The sequence below is a fragment of the Sorex fumeus genome, unplaced genomic scaffold (genome assembly GCF_029834395.1).
Source record: "Sorex fumeus unplaced genomic scaffold, SorFum_2.1 ptg000048l, whole genome shotgun sequence".
NCBI classification, from domain to species: Eukaryota; Metazoa; Chordata; class Mammalia; order Eulipotyphla; family Soricidae; genus Sorex; species Sorex fumeus.
The window spans coordinates 2845582-2866850 of NW_026606105.1; the positions used below are offsets into that span (position 1 = coordinate 2845582).

General features: G+C 40.5%; 1 protein-coding gene across 1 annotated transcript; it reads right to left on the reverse strand.

The window, feature by feature from the left end:
• Positions 1-13604: 13604 nt before the first annotated feature.
• LOC130032472 (olfactory receptor 2A5-like) lies at positions 13605-14537 on the reverse strand. Its single transcript, XM_056124029.1, has one exon. It carries the CDS (start codon positions 14535-14537, stop codon positions 13605-13607), a length of 933 nt encoding a protein of 310 aa, XP_055980004.1.
• Positions 14538-21269: the final 6732 nt, after the last annotated feature.

The window sequence follows — 21269 nt, forward strand, 5'->3', positions numbered from 1 at the left end:
AATTATAACAACACATTATAGCATTACAACGTGTTTATATTTATTTATATCACAATTTTTTATATTTTCATTTTACAAAATCAAACTGTTCTATATGCCCTCAAAATTCTATGAGAAAAAATTTGCATTACACATGCACTTAAACATGTATGCCACCACTCAATGTATTTTCAGACAATTTGCTTTCTCCTGTATCTTGACTAAATTTTGCAAATATGAAATATTCATGGGAGCAGAGGTATAGCTGTGTAGGCCAGTTTTTCTTTTATTGGTGTGTCTACATATTGGTGTGTAGAGAGATCTATATGTATTTCATGTATTTTAGAGAACTGTCCATATTTTTTTAGTGGTACTACTAATTTATATTCCCACTAACAGTTCATAGACTTCCTTATCTTCAATCTCTAGGAAAAACTTTCCTATTTTTCTTTGCTATCTGACATCCTAATAGGTATAAATTTATATACTTCTTTGTGATTTGATTTTAGATGCCTGTTGACAATTTGTACCTTCGTTAACAAAATATCGACTCAGAACGTTAATTTCTTACTTTTTCATTTCATTTTCATTTCATCATCCTGTTAATCGTCGATTGCCTCGAGCAGGCCCCAGTAACGTCTCTTTCATCCTAGCCCTGAGATTATATTCAGGGCTCTTTAGGAGAATGAGACCCATCATTAATAATGATGGGTCTCTCATTCTCAATTTCTTACTTAAATAATCTTATAATGTGAATTTGTTTATATTTACACAGCCTCAATTCTAATGTCAGCAGACATCACTTAATCACTTAACTTCCCGTTAGTCATCGATTTGCTCGAGCGGGTGCCAGTAACGTCTCCATTTGTCCCTGTCGCGTGCTAGTGTAGCCCAATGGCATCTGTTCGCTCCGGGAACATGAAGGGCCTCAAACCGATCATTCATGATCTTGAGGAAGAAGTCTGACCATCTAGTAGGTGGGCGGCCACGCGGTCTTTTGACATCCCGTGGAATCCAATTGGTAACAGCTCTAGTCCAGCGGTCGTCTTTAAATCTCATTACGTGACCAGCCCATCTGATTTTTGACATCTTGGCAAATGAGACAGCGTCCCTGATTCTTGATCGTCGACGGATGTCAGAACTCCGGATTCGTTCTCTCATTTGAGTGAAACGTGATATTCCAAGCATAGCTCTTTCTATTCTTCTTTGGGAGACCTGACTGGCGTTCTCATCTTGTTTGCGTAGGGCCCAGGTCTCTGAGGCATATGTTAATGCAGGAAGAACAGTGGAATCAAAGAGAAGTGCCCGGAGGCGGAGGTTCTTCATCCTCTTAGCTATTTCTTCGACGTTCTTGAAGGCATTCCAAGCCGCTCTCTTCCTCCTGCGCAGCTCGGGTGCCAGGTCATTTGTCATGTTGACCTCTCGACCTAGGTACACATAGCTGTTGCATTCGGAGATGGTCGTTCCATTGAGAGCAAATGGGGCTTCAGGAATGAGGCTGTTTCTCATAAACATTGTCTTCGTAAGATTCAGCTGTAGTCCTACCTTTCCACACTCACGGTCAAAGTCGGCCAGCATTTGTGCCGCTTGGCTGATGTTTGGTGTTATTAAAACAATGTCATCAGCAAAGCGGAGGTGGTGTAGTTGCCGACCATCTATCTTCACTCCCATTTCTGCCCATTCTAGTCGTTGCATGATGTTCTCGAGGGTGGCACTGAAGAGTTTCGGTGAAACGGTATCACCCTGCTGCACCCCACTCTTTGACATCAACGATCACTTCTTTGTAGAATGGTGAGATTCTGGTAGTGAATCCGCAATACAGCTCATGGAGGATCCTGATGTATTGGGCTTGAATGCCCTGATTGGCTAGGGCTTCAATGACCGCTTCCGTCTCAACAGAATCAAAGGCCTTCTTTAAATCAATGAACGTTAAACAGAGCAGCATCTTGAACTCCCGAGAAACCTCAATGAGCTTGGTTATTGTGTGGATATGGTCGATGGTGCTGAATCCTTTGCAGAACCCTGCTTGCTCGCATGGTTGTCTTTCATCTAGTGTTCTGCCAATCCTATTTAGGATGACTCAAGTGAACAACTTGTAGATGACAGACAATAGGCAGATCGGGCGATAGTTGCCAATGTCATGAATTCTTGAACAGTAGTACGGTCCTGCTGGTTTTCCATTGGGACGGAACCTTGCATTCAGACAGGTAGCGAGTGAAGAGCCGAGCCAGTGTATTGATGAGTACTGACGGCAGGTTCTTCAGGTGTTCAGGTCTGACCTTGTCTTGGCTGGGTGCTGTTTGTTTCTTTACCAATGAAATGGCGTGTCGGATTTCGGAAGGGAGAACTTGGGAACGACATATCCATCCTGTGGAATTTGTTATGTCGGCAAGTGTACATGGCTATCAAAGAGATTTGAGTAGAAGTCATGGATAATCTTCTCCATTGCTGTTCTGGAGGATGTGATGGATCCATCAGGATGTCGGAGGGCAGTCATCTTGGTCTTGTAGTTGGCGAAGGGCAGGCGGGCGTTATGAATACTTTTCCCGGCTTCTGCTGCATCTACCAGTACTTCTGCTCTTCTCTCTTTGAGGTCTTCCTTGATCGCATCTCTGCACTGCTTTGCAAGCTCGGACGTTAGCTTGCGGTTGCCTGAGGCATGCGCCAAACCACGCTGGCGAATTAGCTCAAGAGTTTTCGAAGATAGGTGATTTTTTGTGACTATCTCTCTCTTGGCGTTCCTCGCACATTCATGGAGGTGCTGAACCAGTCGATCGTATTCCTCATCAATGTTGTCAACAATGGCATCTTCCCATGTTGCTGCAATAGTGCCAAAGAGTTCCCAGTTGGTGGTCATTCTGGGAGTTCTCTTTTTAAACTTTGCAGCCCTTTCTCCCCGCTCTGTGAAGTAGAATTTTGCACGAAGGAGACGGTGGTCCGATCCCGTTTTAAATTTTGGGACAACAGCGACATCAGTCAGGCAAAACCGTCGATTGAATATGATGTGGTCTATTTCGTTGTGGAATCGTCCACCGGGAGACTCCCATGTCCATCGTTTAGATTCTGCCTTCTGGAACTGTGAGTTACCATGAATGGTCTTGGTCGACATGATGAACTCAGACAGTCTCTCACCCTGTTCGTTCCATTCTAGGCCATGGGTCCCGATGTGAAGTTCTTCAGCTGATCTTCTCGGTCCTATCTTGGCATTAAAATCACCCACAATGATCTTGTAGAAGGTGTGGTCTTCTTTATAGAATTTCTCCAGCTCCATGTAGAACTTCTCGATTTCTCTTTCATCATAATGAGATGTTGGTGCGTAGACACCGAAGATAGAAACTGCAGGCAGTGAGCCACATCTATTCAAATGTAAACGTCCGATTCGGGTTGTTAGAAATTTGAATGAATCAATGCTCTTGGCCAAGGTTGTGTTGACAAGGACACCGACACCTCCAACACGTCTTTTATCGCATGTTCCGAGGAACAATTCTTCTCCAGTGTCGAAAACGGCATGGTGAGATTCGTGCCTTCTTGTCTCGGTCAGACCAATGATGTCGTACTTGATCATTCGCGCTTGTACCATCAGGTCCTTGATGGATGCATCTGATGCTAGTGTACATGCATTGAAAGTACAGACGATCATTTTTGTCTTCCTTCGTTGTGGCAGCCTAGGTCAGCCTTGAGATTTTGTCGGCCTCTCCTTTCTCATCCTTCTCAGTGCTGCCATGTCGGTGAAGCCTTCAGGGTCAGGTGAATGAGACCAGTTGTAGTTACTGGTTTTGGCATATCGAATACACAGCGGATAGCTTGCCAGGCTCTTCCGTGCGGGCGGAATACTCTCGGTAGCTTGCCAGTCTTTCCGAGAGGGATAGAGGCTTTTGGGGTGACCTCTAATCACCCTTGTAGGTGTTACCATATTTGAACCCTATCAAATACGGTACGACAATTCCGGAAGATGGTTATTTAGTGTCTTATGATGTGTTGCGCGGCCGCAAAGCGGCTGCACGGTTCCAGAAACCTCTTGGATTGTGGCGGCGGCTGGGTAGTGGAAGTAGTGTCCGTAGTGAAAGTCTGCCAGTGGGGTATTTATCTGGGTAGGGTGGGTCTCCTGTGCGCAATTCGATCCCTGGGTGGTTGATGGAAGCAGACAGGGCAGGGTAGGGTGGGGCTCCTGATTAGAATCCCTTTGTCACCTGTGGTTGGTGGGAGCAAGCAGAGAAGCTCTGTCCCTGGGTCCGCCGAGCCTGGAGTCCAAGGTCTCAGAGAGTTCCGCTTATCTTGTTCTGTGGGTCTTCAGTCGTGCGTGAGTCTCGGCCGGAGCTGCCACGCGGGTCCGGAAAGCGTCCTGAAGTGTGGCGACGGCTGGGTAGTGGAAGTAGTGTGGATATGTCAGCAGACATATGAATTATAAATACTTTCCATTATTCCAAAGACAGTTTCTTTACTGTCGGGTTTTTTTTTTTTTTTTTGGCTTTTTGGATCATACCTGTTGATGTACAGAGGTTACTCCTGGCTTTGCACTCAGGAATTACTCTTGGTGGTGCTCTGGGTACGATATGGGATGCTGAGATTCGAACTCAGGTTGGCTGTGTGCAAGGCAATGCCCTACTCGCTGTACTATCGTTCTGCCCAGATTCTTTACTGTCTCGATTATTAACTGAGATGTAGAATATTTGAGTTTGATATTGTCCTATTGCCTCTTTTTGGCTTTTGTTGCCAATGCTTTGGAGATCACATACAAGAAAGCACTGCCAAAGCCAATGATGAACAGGTTTTACCTGACTTTTCTTTTAGGTGTTTTATTAATATGAGGCTGTGTGTTGTTTTCACTCCACTCTGGGGGAATGTATCCTAAACAGTGTTTGGTGATGCTTTGGGTTACTCCTGGCAATATTCTATCCAGCAATATGGGCCTGATGGGACATTGGTTGGCCCAACAGAAATCCAACTCCTTGAGTTCGACATTCTGGGGACCACCAGTGCAATACCAGATTGTGTTTAGGGATCCATGCATGTTGGCACTTGAACTTGGATAATTTTTGTGTGAGGAATGCAATCTCACACTTTGCACTATCACCTGGGTCTGTGGCTACTTTAATGTTTGCAATATACACTGAGTCTAACTTTATTTTTCAAGCAAAGAACTAGTATTCCAGGCACCATGAACACATGTAAGACATGATCTTAATAAATTGTACTGTGACCCAGATTTTCCATCTTTACCCCATCCCATCTTATTCTACCACACTTCTGATACTTTTTATATAGATAAATACTGGCGTAAGACCAGTTAAAAATCATACAGTGACTTCTAAATGTTCAAGTGAAAGAAGGAGTTCCCTTTCTCTCACTCTCTATTCAAACTAAAAAAACATTAATTTTGTAAAAAAAAAGCATTTCAAAAAATGACATAATCTCAAAGCTGTTTTTATGGCAAAGTTTGCCAATCTGTAACTACAAGGTAAAAATTTTTGAAGAAACTATTAGGGAATCTCCATTAATAACAAAGAGAAATAAAATAGATGTATTGGTGATATGGAGAATTTTTTTAGTTATATAGATAAAATATTATAACAGCTAAAATATTCACTTTTGCCAAAGTCTAATCTAGGAACTAGTCTATCTCTCTTCAATTACATGAAGGCTGAGAGAGGTTGGCAAGCAGGAGAAGTTTGAAGCATAAGTTAGCTCATGGGGTAAAAGGAACAAAACCATAGAATGCAGAGGGAAATGCATGCATCATGGTATTCAGAAATTTAGCTGATATCATCAAAGAAGGTCGCAGCACTGAACAAATATTCCGTATAGATCAAACAGTCTCGTACTGGAAGCAGTTACTACCCAAGAATTACATTGAAAAGTCATGCTGCTTCATACTCTGAGGGAAAGGCCAACTCCACTAAGTTTAATATAATAATTGATTCTAAGTTGCAGCTAATAGTAACTTATGATTCCCAGACTTGTAATCATGCTATTTTTAATCTACCAGTTCTATGAATGGAACAGCAAGGCCTAGATGACCACTTCTCAGGGAAAGAAGAAAAGGAACCCTCATCCACTGCTGGAGAGAATGTCAACTAGTTCAATCAGTTTGGAAAACAGTATGAGCACTTCTCATAAAAATTAAGAAATTGAGAGGACAGAGGGATAGTACAGTGGGTAGGGTGCTTGCTTTGCATGTGCCTGACCTGGGTTTGGTCCTCAGCACCCCATATGATGCCCTGGCTCCCAAAGTACAGAGTCAGGAATGATTCTTCTTTTTTATATGTTTTTTTTTTTAAATTTATTTTTTATTAGTGAGACACCATGAGGTAGAGTTGTAGATTTACAAATTTTTGTTCTTGGATTTCGGTCATACCATTATCAAATACCCATCCCTCCACCAGTGCCCATTTTCCACCACCATGGATAATATCCCCCCCACCCCCATTCCTCCATATCCCCCTGCCTCTGTGGCAGGGCATTCCCTTTTGTTCTCTCTCTCCTTTTGGGTGTTGTGGTCAGCAAAAGAGGCATTGAGTGGCAAACATGTTCAGTCCGGTCTACTTTCAACCTGCATCTCCCCTCCTGGGAGGATCTTCCAAACACCCTCCATTTGGTGCTCCCTTCTCTATCTGAACTGTCCTTTCCCCTAATATACCCGGCTGGCCTCTAAGCTATGGAGTAATCCTCCTGGTGCTGATCTCAGCTATTCTTGGGTATTAATCTCATATTTTGTTATTTTATATCCCCCAGATGAATGCAATCTTTCTAAGTCTATCCCTCTCTTTCTGACTCATTTCGCTTAGCACGATACTTTCCATATTGTACCACTTGTATGTAAATTTCATGACTTCATCTTTTCTAACAGCTACATAGTACTCCATTGTGTAGATGTACCAAAGTTTCTTTAACCAGTCATCTGTTCTTGGGCATTCAGGTTTCTTCCAGTTTCTGGCTACTGTAAAGAGTGCTGCAATGAACAAACAAGTGCAGATGTCACTTCGACTACACATTTTTGCCTCTCTGGGATATATTCCCAGGAATGGTATCGCTGGGTCAAATGGGAGCTCAATTTCTAATTTTTTGAGGAACGTCCATACTGGTTTCCAAAAGGACTGAACCAGTTGGCATTCCCACCAACAGTGACGGAGTGTCCCTTTTTTGCACATCCGCGCCAGCAACGGTTGCTTTTGTTCTTTTGAATGTGGGCCAGTCTCTGAGGTGTGAGATGGTATCTCATTGTGGTTTTGATCTGCATCTCCCTGATGATTAATGATGTAGAGCATTTTCTCATGTGCTTTTTTGCCATTCGGATTTCTTCTTTGAGAAAGTTTCTGTTCATTTCCTTGCCCCATTTTTTGATGGGGTTGGATGTTTTCTTCTTGTGGACTTCAACCAGTATTTTGTATATCCTTGATATCAACCCCTTGTCAGATGTGTATTCGGAGAATATTCTTTCCCATTCTCTAGACTGTCTTTGTATTTTGGGCACTGTTTCTTTGGAGGTGCAGAAGCTTCTTAGTTTAAGATAGTCCCATTTATCTATCTCTGTTTTCACTTGCTCGGCCAGTGGCGGGGCATCTTTGAAAATACCATTAGCCTCAATGTCACGGAGAGTTTTGCCAACTTTGTCTTCAATGTACCTTATGGTTTCTGGTCTGATGTTGAGGTCTTTAATCCATTTTGATCTTACCATTGTACATGATGTTAGCAGAGTTCTGAGCCCATTTTTTTGCATGTAGCCGTCCAGTGATGCCAGCACACTTTGTTAAAGAGGCTTTCCTTACTCTACTTCACATTTCTTGCACCTTTATCAAAGATCAGATGATCATATGATCGAGTGAACAACTTGTAGTTGACAGACAACAGGCATATCAGGCGATATTTGCCAATGTCGTGGGTGTCTCTCTTCTTGTACAGTAGAATGGTCCTGCTGGTTTTCCACTGGGACTGAACCTTGCATCAAGTTCTAGTGTGTGAAGAGCTAAGTCATTGTATTGACAAGTGCTGATGGCAGATTTTTCAGGTGTTAGGTTCTGAGCTTGTGTGGGCCTGGTGCTGTTCGCTTCTTTACCAATGAATTGGTGTGTCAGTTTTTGGAAGGGAGAGCCTTTGGAATAACATATTCATCCTGCGGAATTTGGTATGTGGGCAGGTGGACATGGCTATCGAAGAGATCAGAGTAGAAGTCATGGACAATCTTCTCCACTGCCATTCTGGAAAATGTGATAGATCCATCAGGACATCAGAGGGCAGTCACCTTGGTCTTGAAGTTGGCGAGCGACAGGCGGGCATTGCGAATACTTTTCCCAGCTTCTGCCACATTGGCCAGCACTGCTGTTCTTCTCTCTTTTAGGTCTTCCTTTATTGCTTCTCTGCACAGCTTTGCAAACTCAGACATTAGCTTGTGGTTGACTGAGGCTCACACCACGCCACATTTGCTGAATGAGCTTGAGAGTTTCCGAAGACAGGCGTCTTTTGTGAGTTTCTCTCAAAGTTCCTCACACAATCATGGAGGTGCTGAAGCAGTTGATCGTATTCCTTGTCAATGTCATTAATGATGGTATCTTCCCATGTTGCCACAATAGTGCCAAAGAGCTCATGGTCGGTGGTCATTCTGGGAGTTCTCCTCTTAAACTTTGCAGCCCTTTCTCCCCGCTCTGTAAAGTAGAAAATTGCATGGAGGAGATTGTGGTCCAATTCCGTTTGGAATTTTGGGACAACAGAGACATCGGTCAGGCAACACCATCGATTGAATATTATTTGGTCAATTTTATTGTAGAACTGTCCACCGGGAGACTCCCATGTCCAACATTTAGATTCAGTCTTTGGGAACTGTAAGTTACTATACAAGGTTTTGGTCGACATGATGAACTCAGACAGTCTCTCACCCTGTTCGTTCCATTCTAGGCCATGGGTCCCGATGTGGAGTTTTTAGCTGATTTTCTCAGTCCTATCTTGGCATTAAAATCACCAACAATGATCCTGTAGAAGGTGTGGTCTTCTTTATCCAACTTCTCCTGCTCCATGTAGAATTTCTCAATTTCTTCTTCATGGTAGTTGGATGTTAGTGCATAGACGATGAATATAGAAACTGCTGGCACTGAGCCACATCTATTCAAGTGTAAGTATCCACATGGGATGTTAGGAATTGGAATGAATCAATGCTCATGGCCAAGTTTGTGTTGATGGGGTTACTGACACCACCAACGCCTCTTTTATCGCATGTGTCAAGAAACTGTTCTTCTCCAGTGTCAAACGTAGCGTGATGTGGTTGATGCCTTCTTGTCTCAGTCAGACCAATGATGTTGTACTTGATCTTTTGCGATTGCACCACCAGGTCCTCGATGGATGCTTCTGATGCCAGCATAAGTGCATTGAAAATACAGACAGTCATTTTAGTCCTTCTTCGTTTTGGTAGCCTAGTTCGGCCCTGAGATTTTATCAGCCTCTCCTTGCTCATTCTTCTTAATGCTGCTGTATTGGGGGCTCCTTGAGGGTCAGGGGAATGAGTCGCATTGTTTTTACTGTTTTTGGCATATCGAATATGCCACAGTTAGCTTGCCAGGCTCTGCTGTGCGGGCAGGATATTCTCGGTAGCTTGTCAGGTTCTCTGAGAGGAAAGGAGGCTTTAGGGCAGCCGCTAATCACTCTAATAGGTGTTCCCATGGTTCACACCATATTTAAACACCATCAAATATGATTCATTACTTATGAGAAATGGGTATTGAGTGTCTTATGATGTGTCTGGAAAGTGGCCTGGAGCGTGGTAGTGGCTGGGTAGTGGAGGTAGTGGAGGTAGTGGATGTCAGCTGATGAGGTATTTATCTGGCACTGGCAGGGTGGGGTTTCTAGATGTGACCCCTTGGTCGCCAGAGATTGGTAGAAGCAGGCAAAGGGCAGTGTATGGTGGGGTTTCTGGGTGTAATCAATGGATCGCTGTAAATTGGTGGAAGCAGGAATAGGATCTCTGTTTCCTAGTCCCATTGAGCCTGGAGTCCAAGGTCACAAAGTTCCGCTTACGTGGTCCTGTGGTGCGACTCTCATGCATGAGTCTATGCCCGAGCATTCAAGAAAGTGGCCTGGAGCATGGCAGCAGCTGGGTAGTGAAGGTTATGAAGAATTCAGAGTAGAATAGTATAAGCACATGAATGTAAGAGGCACAGAATTTTTCTGGTAATATCCTAGAGCTGGAAATAGAATACAATTCTTTAATTAAGAAATATTTTGCAAAGACACATATTTTTCAAATATTTATCCAGTTGGCACCACAACACCTGGAGAATTCTCTGGGCCCTATACCAAGCAATATCGCCTGGAGGTCCCAGATGGGGCAGGTCCTGTTTTCCGCTTTCCCCAGATGTTATCCCTTCTACCATGACCTTCTACAAACATGACTCTGGTTTGTGGCACCAGGACTATTCTTCAAAACGTCAGAGGGTCGCTGGACTGGGCAGTTCCATCCTGGCTCCCAATCAGCCCCTGATCCCCGTAGTCACGCCCTCAACCCACCCCCAGCGCCATCTTGCTGCACACAGTAGTGTAGAAACCTGGCCAGCAGGCACCATAACATCTGGAGAATTCACTAGGCCCCGCACCAAGCCAATATCGCCAGAAGGTCCCAGATGGAGCTGGTGCTGTTCCCCCTCTCTCCAGATGGAATTCCATCGACTATGAGCTTCTCCAAGCATGTCTCCGGTATGTGGGCACCAGAACTATTCTTCCACCATGCAGCCGCGAACTTTCCTGATAGGCAAAGTGAGCAATGGAAAGTTAATTACCTAGCGTCTGTCCTTGGATGGCAGGCTAGAATGGTGGTGGGAAAATTCGAGCAAAATATAATGCCCAACCGAAATGCATCTGGACTGTTCATTAAGGTACGGTGCCATGCCACCCCAGGAGGAGAAAGGTGTTTTTCCCTCTGCCTTTTCCCCTGGTGGCAGCAACACGGTGGCCGCCATCATTCAGAACCTAATGGACAGCCAAGTATGAGACTGCAGTGATGAGGCACGTAGGACTTCAAGGAATGGGAGGTGTATCAGGCCTTTCTCCTCGCCCTGATGAGGCCTCAATCTGCCGCCCACAAATGCCTCCTCATTCTCCTGAATGGCCATGATCCCAGAGGCACACAAATGAATCTCAGATACCACCAGCTTTTGGCAGAAATGCACTTGGACTGTGCATTAAACTACAGCACCGTGCCACCCCAGAAGGGGAAGTGTGTTTGCCCCTCTGCCTTTTACTCCTGGTGGTGGTGGCATAGTGGCCACCATTTTTGAGAGCTAATGGACAGCCAGATATGAGTGCCCCCCACAAATGTCTTCTCTGGCTCCTGAAAGACCATCATCCCAGCTTTTTAAAATAAATTTTGGGTTTTTATATAATTAAGCAACTTGTTAATAATTTTCACAACTTTCATCTGTTACTCCGTCATTAATTCACATAGAATTTAGAGCTTCTTAATAATTTATTTCACATTACTATCTTTGAGGTTAAAGCATATTTTTTTGCATTTTAACTCTACATTGAAGTTGTGCTCTTGTACAGCTAAATCATGCAACACTTATTATAATTGTGAAACCAGGAAAGACAGTGTTACATAGTCATTTGTCAAAGCATTTCCTTACTGTCATATTATGGAAAAGCATACATTACATAAAATTACAACAATTAATAAGGGCTTTTCAGTGTTATTAAGTCAGTCATATGGGGTCTAGTCATTAATCGTCTCCAAATACAGGAAATTTTTATCCCAAATGAAGTCTCTGTGACATTATGGATACCTTTCTTTCCAATCTTGCCTCTTCTAGTCCTGGATAACTATAACACTGTCCTCAGTGTCCTCACCTTGTTCATAGATTTGCTCTAGCAGGAACCAGTAACGTCCGACAACAAATTGTGAGACATGTTGTTACTGTTTTTGGCATATCGAATATGTCATGGGTCACTTGCCAGGTTTGGCCGTGCAGGCGAGAGACTCTCGGTAGCATGCCGGGATCTCTGATAGGGGTAGAAGAATTGAACCAGGGTGGGTCCGGTCGGCTCCGTGAAAGGCAAGCGCCCTACCCGCTTTGCTATCACTCTAGTCCCTGGGTTGCTAAACTTTTAAAGAAAAAAATATTCTTAAATTTATTGATTTTTTACCCTAATTTTCAATTTTCTACTTTAATTATGTTCTAACACTTATTTGTTCCTACTTTAAACTTTGGTTTTACTTTGTATTTTTTTAATTTGAGTTTAATGATGCTAATTTTCCATCTTCTGTGTTAATTAGAAGCTATAAGTGAATTATAGGTATTTCTTTTGATACACCCCATTATTGTTTTGTAGTATTTGTTTTCCTCAGTCTCTCGATAGTTTCTAAACCTCACAATTTAGCTTTTCTGGATTTTTCTATTTAGTTACTGTATTTTCCATTTCATAAAATTGGTATTTTTTTTTTACAAACGATTTTATCTGTTTGTGGTAAATCACTTTTGTCCATGCTTAATTTTCCTAATTTGTTCAGTTATGTGCACTTTCTTTTGAGTCGCTAAATATTGTTTAAATGGCTATTTTGAATTATTTATCATATAATTTATAGAGCTGTATTTCTTTAGGAATGAACTCTGAACATTTAGTTTGCCAATTTACTTGGCCCATGTTTCCCAAATATTCATATGTCATATGATTTTTAGCCAATATTTGTGCTTGGCGTACTGTGGTGTCTCCTAGTCTGCATGAAGTGTACTAAGTGCTGTAAAGCTTTAGAATTCAGCACACTCGAGAACGTGGAGATGTCACCAATCTTTTCAAGGGATGCAGCTTCTTTGGATCTATGTATTTATATCTGCATTGTCTCCATTTAAAAGGTTTGATCGGAATCAGGGAGATAGTGCAAAAGGCTAGAACCCATGTTCTGCATGCAGGAGGTCCAGATTTCATCCCTAAAGTACGTGGTCCCCTGAGCACCTAACTGGATATATCCCTGAGTACGAAGAAGTATCCCCTAAATCCCTCTGTGTTGGCCCATTTCACTCTCCCGTTCAACCGACCTGCCAAAGAGGCTTGTTCAGTTATTTAGGTACAATCTAAAACGTATCTTTAAACACTTGTTATCCCCGTGTTTTTTTTTTTTTTTTGAGATAATAGGTTTACTTTTGTAAAAGCCTGGAGTTCACAGCCTTATTTGACCTCACTGGTTCCAATCTGTTATCTACACTACCATTTCCATCAGTGTTCTTTTATTCAAGACAAAATATATTTCTATGATCAGACACCTATGGAATTCCACAGATGGTTTTTCTTTTCTTTGGTCATTCGGAATAAATGGAAGTTGGTAATTTTCTCTTGATCATAGCACAGTGGACTAGGGAAGTGATGCATAGGGAAGATGACAAACCATGATCTTCCCTTTCCTCTAAACTATATTTGTTCTTTAAGCTGTGCTTCTAAAAAGTCTCGAAATCTCACAGATGGTTTCCAATGTTCTCATAAGAGCTATTTGGTTGTTAACAGAAAAAGAATTCTGGGATTTCCTCTTGAACACTCCGCTGATGTTTCTCTTAGATAATACTTGATTTTAAACTCTTCTTCTCCTAGAATTGAGTTGCATTGCTCCAGCAAATATCATGCAAGGATAAAACCCTAAGAAAATTTACCTGACTTTATGATGCCCTCTGTTTCTGAAATACTCTCTTGAAGGCAGCCTTCACCTGCGCATTTCTTAGACTATAGACAAGAGGGTTCAGAAATGGATTGAAAAGGGTATAAAACAAGAAAATGATTTTCTTCTGCTCATCATGCTGACCATTGTCTGGAAACACATACACCATCATGGCTATTCCAAAGTAGAAGCCAACCACGCAGAGATGGGAGGAACAGGTGGAGAAAGCTTTCTTGCGACCCTCCTTTGACTGGATCTTCAGGATGGCCCAGAGGATTCGCATATAGGAAACAAGCATTAAGGAAAGGGGTCCAAGTAAGATGAGCACACTACCAGCAAAGACAAACATTTTATTCATCCACGTATCACCACATGCCACCTTCAGGACAGAGAGGACTTCACACAAGAAGTGGTTTACTTCCAGGGACCCACAGAAGGAAATTCTCAGAAAAAAACCTAGATTTCCTAGGGCCACTGAAAAACCAGAGGACCAGGACATGAAAGCCAGAACCTTGCACTTTGTCCAGCTCATGATGACAGTGTATTGGAGAGGGTGACAGATAGCCACATATCTATCATAGGACATCACCACCAAGATCATGCACTCTGTAGAAGCAAAACCCATATATAAGACCATTTCCATAGTACACGAGACAAAGGAGATCGTTTTCTTGTGTCTTATTAGGTTCTCCAGCAATTTGGGCAAATTGCTGGAAGCGTAGGATATGTCAATGACGGCCAGATGAGACAGGAAGAAGTACATGGGTGAGTGCAGCCTGGGGTCCAGCCAAATGAGTGCCAAGATCATGCCATTCGCCAACAAGTTTGACATGTATAACAGGCAACAGATGCAGAAGAAGAAGACTTCCAGTTTTGCACTGAGCTGGAATCCCACCAGGATGAAATCTGGGAACCATGACTGGTTGCCTCCCATTTCTGAATGACAGTGTAAACGCTCAATGTGACAGAATGGTCAGTACTGGAGAGAAATGAGAATTAGAGTTATTTATGTGAAATCAAACTCTGAAGATGCTTGCTCGCTGAATACTGCTTAGCTCTGATTTTCCCCATTATTTCTTTTTCTTTTGGCTGTCATTTAAAAAAAACTTAATTATATTTACCATATTTACCATATTCATTACAGGTATAAACAATCTGTAAACATTTCACTAAGTGGTTTTTCAACTTTGTTTTATGATGTCTTTTTCTCTGTATGCGAACATTTTAAGGTATTCTTTTGGGGAGGGCCTACATTTGGCATTGCTCCTGGAAATATACATTTTGCCAGGGATTAAAACTTAATTGGTTTCATGCAAGTGCCTTACCTGATAAACTATCTCTTTGGCCAGATATTCTAGGGCTTGAAACATAAAGAGTAAAGTGAAGTCATCACACTGTTTTATATTTTTTTACATTTTTTTCCAAAACCAAAATATCCACTTTTTTTATCCTCACGATTACTACCTAAACAGAAACCATACCAACATAATTTTTAATTGTATATGCAGTGTTTTCTTTCTCTGTGATTTCAAATTTAGTACAATATTATAACTTTAATTTACACTAATATATTGACTCAGATTTTCTTTGCTTTAATTTATATCCTTCATAGTAAAGATAAAAACTCTGAATATATTCTTTTAAATTAATGTTTCATTGGTTTTTCACATTTATATCAAGTTAGAGCTTATTGTTAAGGTTCGGATAGCTATAGTTTATGCTATCATTAATATGAATACAAAGAAGAAAATAAATGAATACAAAGAACATTAATGGCCATTGTTCTACATGTCTGCCATAGTGAACAAGGAATTATTCTGTTTTATCCAATCCACAGGTAAGAAGTGTTTGAAAATTACTGTTTGAATCTAAAAGATTTACCTGCACTTCTTACTACCAGTGTTTCAAATAAAATCAGGGAGAAGTAGCTATGGCAATATCCACTATTCAGAACTTTCTTTTTAGGCATCTTTTAATAGGTCAATTAAGTCTAAAATACATTTCTCCTTTGGTTTCAAACACTGCTTTCTTTTTAATTCCACTGTGTGGTCCCAGAAGAATTTCTTGTTCCTTGATAATAATTATCAGGAGTGATTGAGTCATCCAAGTAATAGGATTCCCTTTCAAATCTTGTGGAATGACCGAAAGTCTGAATAATCCAATTCACAGATATCATTAAGCATATATATATATTCATAGCAAATGAAAAAATTTAATATAATTCTTACCATCGCTTTGAAATATATAAAATGCTGCTGCATATCTGATCTGACTTGCATCAGTCAAGGTCTATCCATTTTCTACAGCGTACAGTCTTAGTTTCTTAAGATTGATGATAGGTAGCACTGTAGCACTGTCCTCCCGTTGTTCATCAACTTGCACAAGTGGGTACCAGTAACATGTCCATTGTCAGAATTGTTGTTACTGTTTTTGGAATATCAAATATGCCACGGGGAGCATGCCAGGTTCTGCCATGCGGGAGGGATTCTCTCGGTAGCTTGTTGGTCTCTCCGAGAGGGACAAAGGAATCGAACCCCGGTTGGCCATGTGCAATGCCAATGCCCTACCCACTGTGCTATTGCTCCAGTCCAATGATGGGTAGTTTTATGTAATACTTTTAGTTGTCTTCCAAGCTTATGGAAAGTATTAGTATTAAAATATGTCATTCGAGAATGAAATCAATACATCCAAATTTAACATCCAAACTTAGAAAGGTGTCTGTCAAGAGGGCCGGTGAGGAGGGGGGACAGGGAGCTTGGTGGGATATGGGATGGACCCTGTGAACACTGATTGAGGAAAGTCGACACTGGTGGTGGGATGGGTGATCCAATATTGTATGTCTAAAACTCAACTATGAATAACTTCATAAATCATAGTTCTTAAATTTAAAAATTTGGAAAAAATACTCTCTCCAGCTAAATTATCATTCAGGTTTGAAAGAACAATGCAGAGCTTCCTGGACAGGCAACAGTTTATGGAATTCATAGACTTGAATCCAGTTTTGTAAGGAATGTTATAAAAGCTTCTCTAAAGTCCAAGACAAAGTCCCCAACACATGGCATTGAGTGTGGCGCTCTCCATATGCATATAGTTTCCCTCTACAAGATTATTAGGAAAGGTAAATTGACTTCTAGTTTGCTAAGGGAATTTATTCAGCTTCAAGAATGAATTAATGTCTGATTTATACTTGTTGAAATCACTAAAAAATCAAGTGTCACGAATTGACTTTTATGATTTATTTTCTGATAATTCCATTTGACTTTAATTTTTGTTGGAGAAATTAATATGAAATAAGCTTGTTATATGCCTGTCAAGGGGACAAGCTTGGGATGTGGTTGGAGGAAGGGTGTTAGATTATTGTATTCCTGAAGCAAATGGATTATGAACAATGATGTAATTCATGATGTCTTAATAAAAATTCAAAAAAAAATGCAAAAAAAGTTCTCCTGAAATAGAAAAAAATAAAAGAAAAGGTAAAATAAAAATATGCTATTCTAAAGCAGTTTCCCATTATGTTTAGTTTCAACTATTCAAAGTCTTGTTTCTGTACCCAGTTCCAGTCTGAAAATGTATGCAAAATAAGATTTTAGAGTGAAAAGAGAGTCACATTGACTAACATTCATTATAGTGTATCATTATTGCTGTAGTGTATTGTTTTTGTCAAACTCTCACTATGTCATTATAATAAAACTCTATCAAAGCTACTCATGTATAGAAAAAATATATATATATACTTAGTATAGTCCTATTTGTGAGTTCAGGCATCCACTTGAGGTTTGAATTCATGGTGGATAAGACAGGGAAACCATGGGGAGTGAGAAATAGATGCAAGCATAAACTCTAAAGCAGAAATATCTTAATCTGAAAAATATGTAAGGATCATCAAGGATTCAATCGTGGGGTCAGAGATATAGTGGCACATGCTTTGCACATCCAAAGGCACATGCTCTGCATGCTACTGACCTGTGTTCAATCCTGGCATCCCACATGGTTCCCTGAGACCACCAGGAATAAACCCTGAGTGCAGGACTAAGCCTGACAAAGCCGAGTATGATCCAAAATCAAAACAAAGAATTTTAGTGAGTTGATCATCAGCCTATGAAGACGACCTGCTTTCTGCTTTTTGTTGTTGTTGTAACAGAGTGAGCCATACATATTTTGAAAATACATTGTATTTTACTTGATGCTCTTGGAGATAACTGTGCCCTATAAAACTATTTCTATAATCTGTGTCATGCACAAGTCTGCCACTTTGCAAAAGTTCCCACCACCAAGAGTGACTTTTTGTATGCGAAGAATTAAAGTAGACTCATAGGGTGAGACTTTTAAGACACCAACTAAATGTATAGGGTTTGGTGATGATAACAGCAAATTTATGTTCTCACTCTGTAGAGTTGTTCAATATTCAAGATAAATCAAACATGAAATGGTACATGATTCTGTGGTGCCTCTTAATTGAGATGACTCCTTTAATTTCAAAGTTTCAGGAGTAATATTTCATGTACACGCCTATGTCTCCTTCTACTATAGTATAATTCTAGATGAGAGGTATTGTCAGCTAAATGTAAGCAAGTTATAATGTATATTTCATATGTACACATATTTGCATGGGCTGGAGCAATAGCACAGTCGGTAGGGCGTTTGCCTTGCACGCAGCCAACCTGGGATCAATTCCTCCATTCCTCTCGGAAAGCTTGGCAAGCTACCAAGAGTACCCCGTCCACACGGCAGAGCCTGACAAGCTTCCCCTGGCATATTCGATATGCCCAAAACAGTAACAAGTCTCACGATGGAGACGTTACTGGTGCCTTCTTGAGCAAACTGATGAACAACGGGAGGTCGGGAGTACAGTGCTACAGTACAGTGTTGAATATTTGCATATATGCCTGGTTATCTATAGGTATTGCCCTCTATCCACACAAAAATGTTTTCAAGGGTCAAAAATTGAGATACAAAAATTATTAGTTTGAGTTTCTCGCTAATCTCTTCCTACGCGAGTAGATTTTATGTATGCTTTCTATCATAAGCTTCTATCTATTGATCAAGAGATGATTTTTGCTCCATCATTACAGTTAAACATGTCAAAGTTGCTTTACAGAAAATTTTATGAGTAGTTTCTGTAATCTAGATACAGTGATTCTACAGGGTACCCTTGACTACTCTTGAAGATAAGTACAGCTTTAAATCGACATAAAATGGCAACATATGAGGGAACTAGTGTCTTATACCTCTTTTGAGATGATAAATATATACAGGTTTCATAGAAAATGTTAATTAAAAAAATTAAAGGAAATTACATTTTTAGGTTACTAAAGCGAATTTTTTAGGGGACTGGAGCTATAGCACAGTGGTAGGGCGTTTGCCTTGTGCGCAGCCAGCCCGGCCGAGCAGAGTTTGATTCCTCCACCCCTGTCAGAGAGCCCGACAAGCTACTGAGAGTGTCTCACCTGCAGGGCAAAGCCTGGCAAGGTACCCGGGATATATTCAATATGCCAAACACAGTAATAACAAATCTCAAGATGGAGACGTGACTGGGCCCGCTCGAGCAAACCGATGAACAATGGGAGGACAGTGGTGCCACAAAATTTTTTAGACACGCAGATCAACATTTCGAATTTTCTCTAGATATCAGCTTAAATGAGACATCAATTTTGAACGAAGGGTTCATTGTAATCTGTCTGAACCAAATCTGAGAGACTTTTATAACGTTCTCTTTCTATGATCATGATTATATTTGGAAGGCTTAATATAAATGAGCATTAAGTTAGTAACATTAAGAACTGCACCTCTATCTACAATAGAGCATGTCTAAAGGTATTCACAGATTGATGTTTTAGGGACCATATTTTAGTGTTTGAAACAATAAACAATTTTATATTTCCATTTCTGTAATTTTTATTTCAATTGAAGTACTATAAAATAATTGTAGTGATAATAGATAAGATCTTGTAAATGACGGAATACTGTAATAGTGAATACAATTTTAAGATAACCTAAAAGAAATTTCCTCTTCCCAATGGGGTCAGTAAAATATTAGCAGAAAATAAAATAGAAAACATTAATTTGTTGCCAGCATGGGCAATTTTCTGGCTAGGTAGTCCTGCAAAGGAACTGGGAAACTTTGTATGCTGTTCATTCATTCTTCAGTTAATAGTGATAACCCTCACTATAGTGTATTTTGTGATAGAATGACTACTTGCATAATACAGTAACTTATGTGCTTAATTATAATCAAGAGTTTATGATAGCTTATGAAGTTTCAATAATAGTTACTCTGGTAGACTTACCTTTTCACTGATCAGCAAGAAAAAGATTTTCTGGTATCGTTATGAGATTGTTCTTTTCCAGTAACAGGTTAATCTATCAATATCTTCATCTGTGTTAAGAAGAAAAGTTCTTTCCCATCCATTTTGCCCCATCAATGCCCTTATTTAGAAGCAATGCCTACATGGGCAACCTCTCCTACTGTCATATTCTTTGTCAAACAATAGAATTGCTATAATTTAGATGACCATCATCACTCCATCACACTGTAGAGAGGACAAGACACTCAAGGGATCTGAAATTCTTGCCACAGCTCAGCAGGAAGAAGCTTCTAGATCTGGATTGAGGATGAATTCCATTTATCTGTCAGATTCTCTTGAGTCAGGAGTGGGGAACTCAGGATAGTTCACCCTGGAATGTCCTTCCTCTCCACAGAGGAGCCATGCTAATTTCTGCTACCACCTTGTTCTGCCTCAATTCTCTGAGTTGAAAATCAACTGAGTACAAATTAGTCTCTGCTATATCAGAAATCATCAATAGTGGGCTTTTCTGAGAAATCTTTTTTTATAATGATAAGCCCCTTCAAAAATGAGTGGCAAAAATGAGCACTAAGATACCAATTCAGAGGATTTTGATCTTAGGTCCAGAGCAGTTATCATTGCTGATGGTGTTCAACAGATTCAGGAGTTCTAAATTGCACCATTAAAGGTAAAGTTTACATTTGCTAATATTTATCTGCCTTATTTATTAGATAAAAGAAAGAGATCCCTGAATCCTCTCTCTAGAGAAAAGTAAAAATTTCATCGGTCTTTTCCTTGGAGGAATATTCTAGCCAAAAGTGAGGTCACTTCTTGGCATCATACTCTATCCAACTGATTTGCAAATATCTCAAGGGTCATAAACCTGAGAGACGCAATTATAACAACACATTATAGCATTACAACGTGTTTATATTTATTTATATCACAATTTTTTATATTTTCATTTTACAAAATCAAACTGTTCTATATGCCCTCAAAATTCTATGAGAAAAGATTTGCATTACACATGCACTTAAACATGTATGCCACCACTCAATGTATTTTCAGACAATTTGCTTTCTCCTGTATCTTGACTAAATTTTGCAAATATGAAATATTCATGGGAGCAGAGGTATAGCTGTGTAGGCCAGTTTTTCTTTTATTGGTGTGTCTACATATTGGTGTGTAGAGAGATCTATATGTATTTCATGTATTTTAGAGAACTGTCCATATTTTTTTAGTGGTACTACTAATTTATATTCCCACTAACAGTTCATAGACTTCCTTATCTTCAATCTCTAGGAAAAACTTTCCTATTTTTCTTTGCCATCTGACATCCTAATAGGTATAAATTTATATACTTCTTTGTGATTTGATTTTAG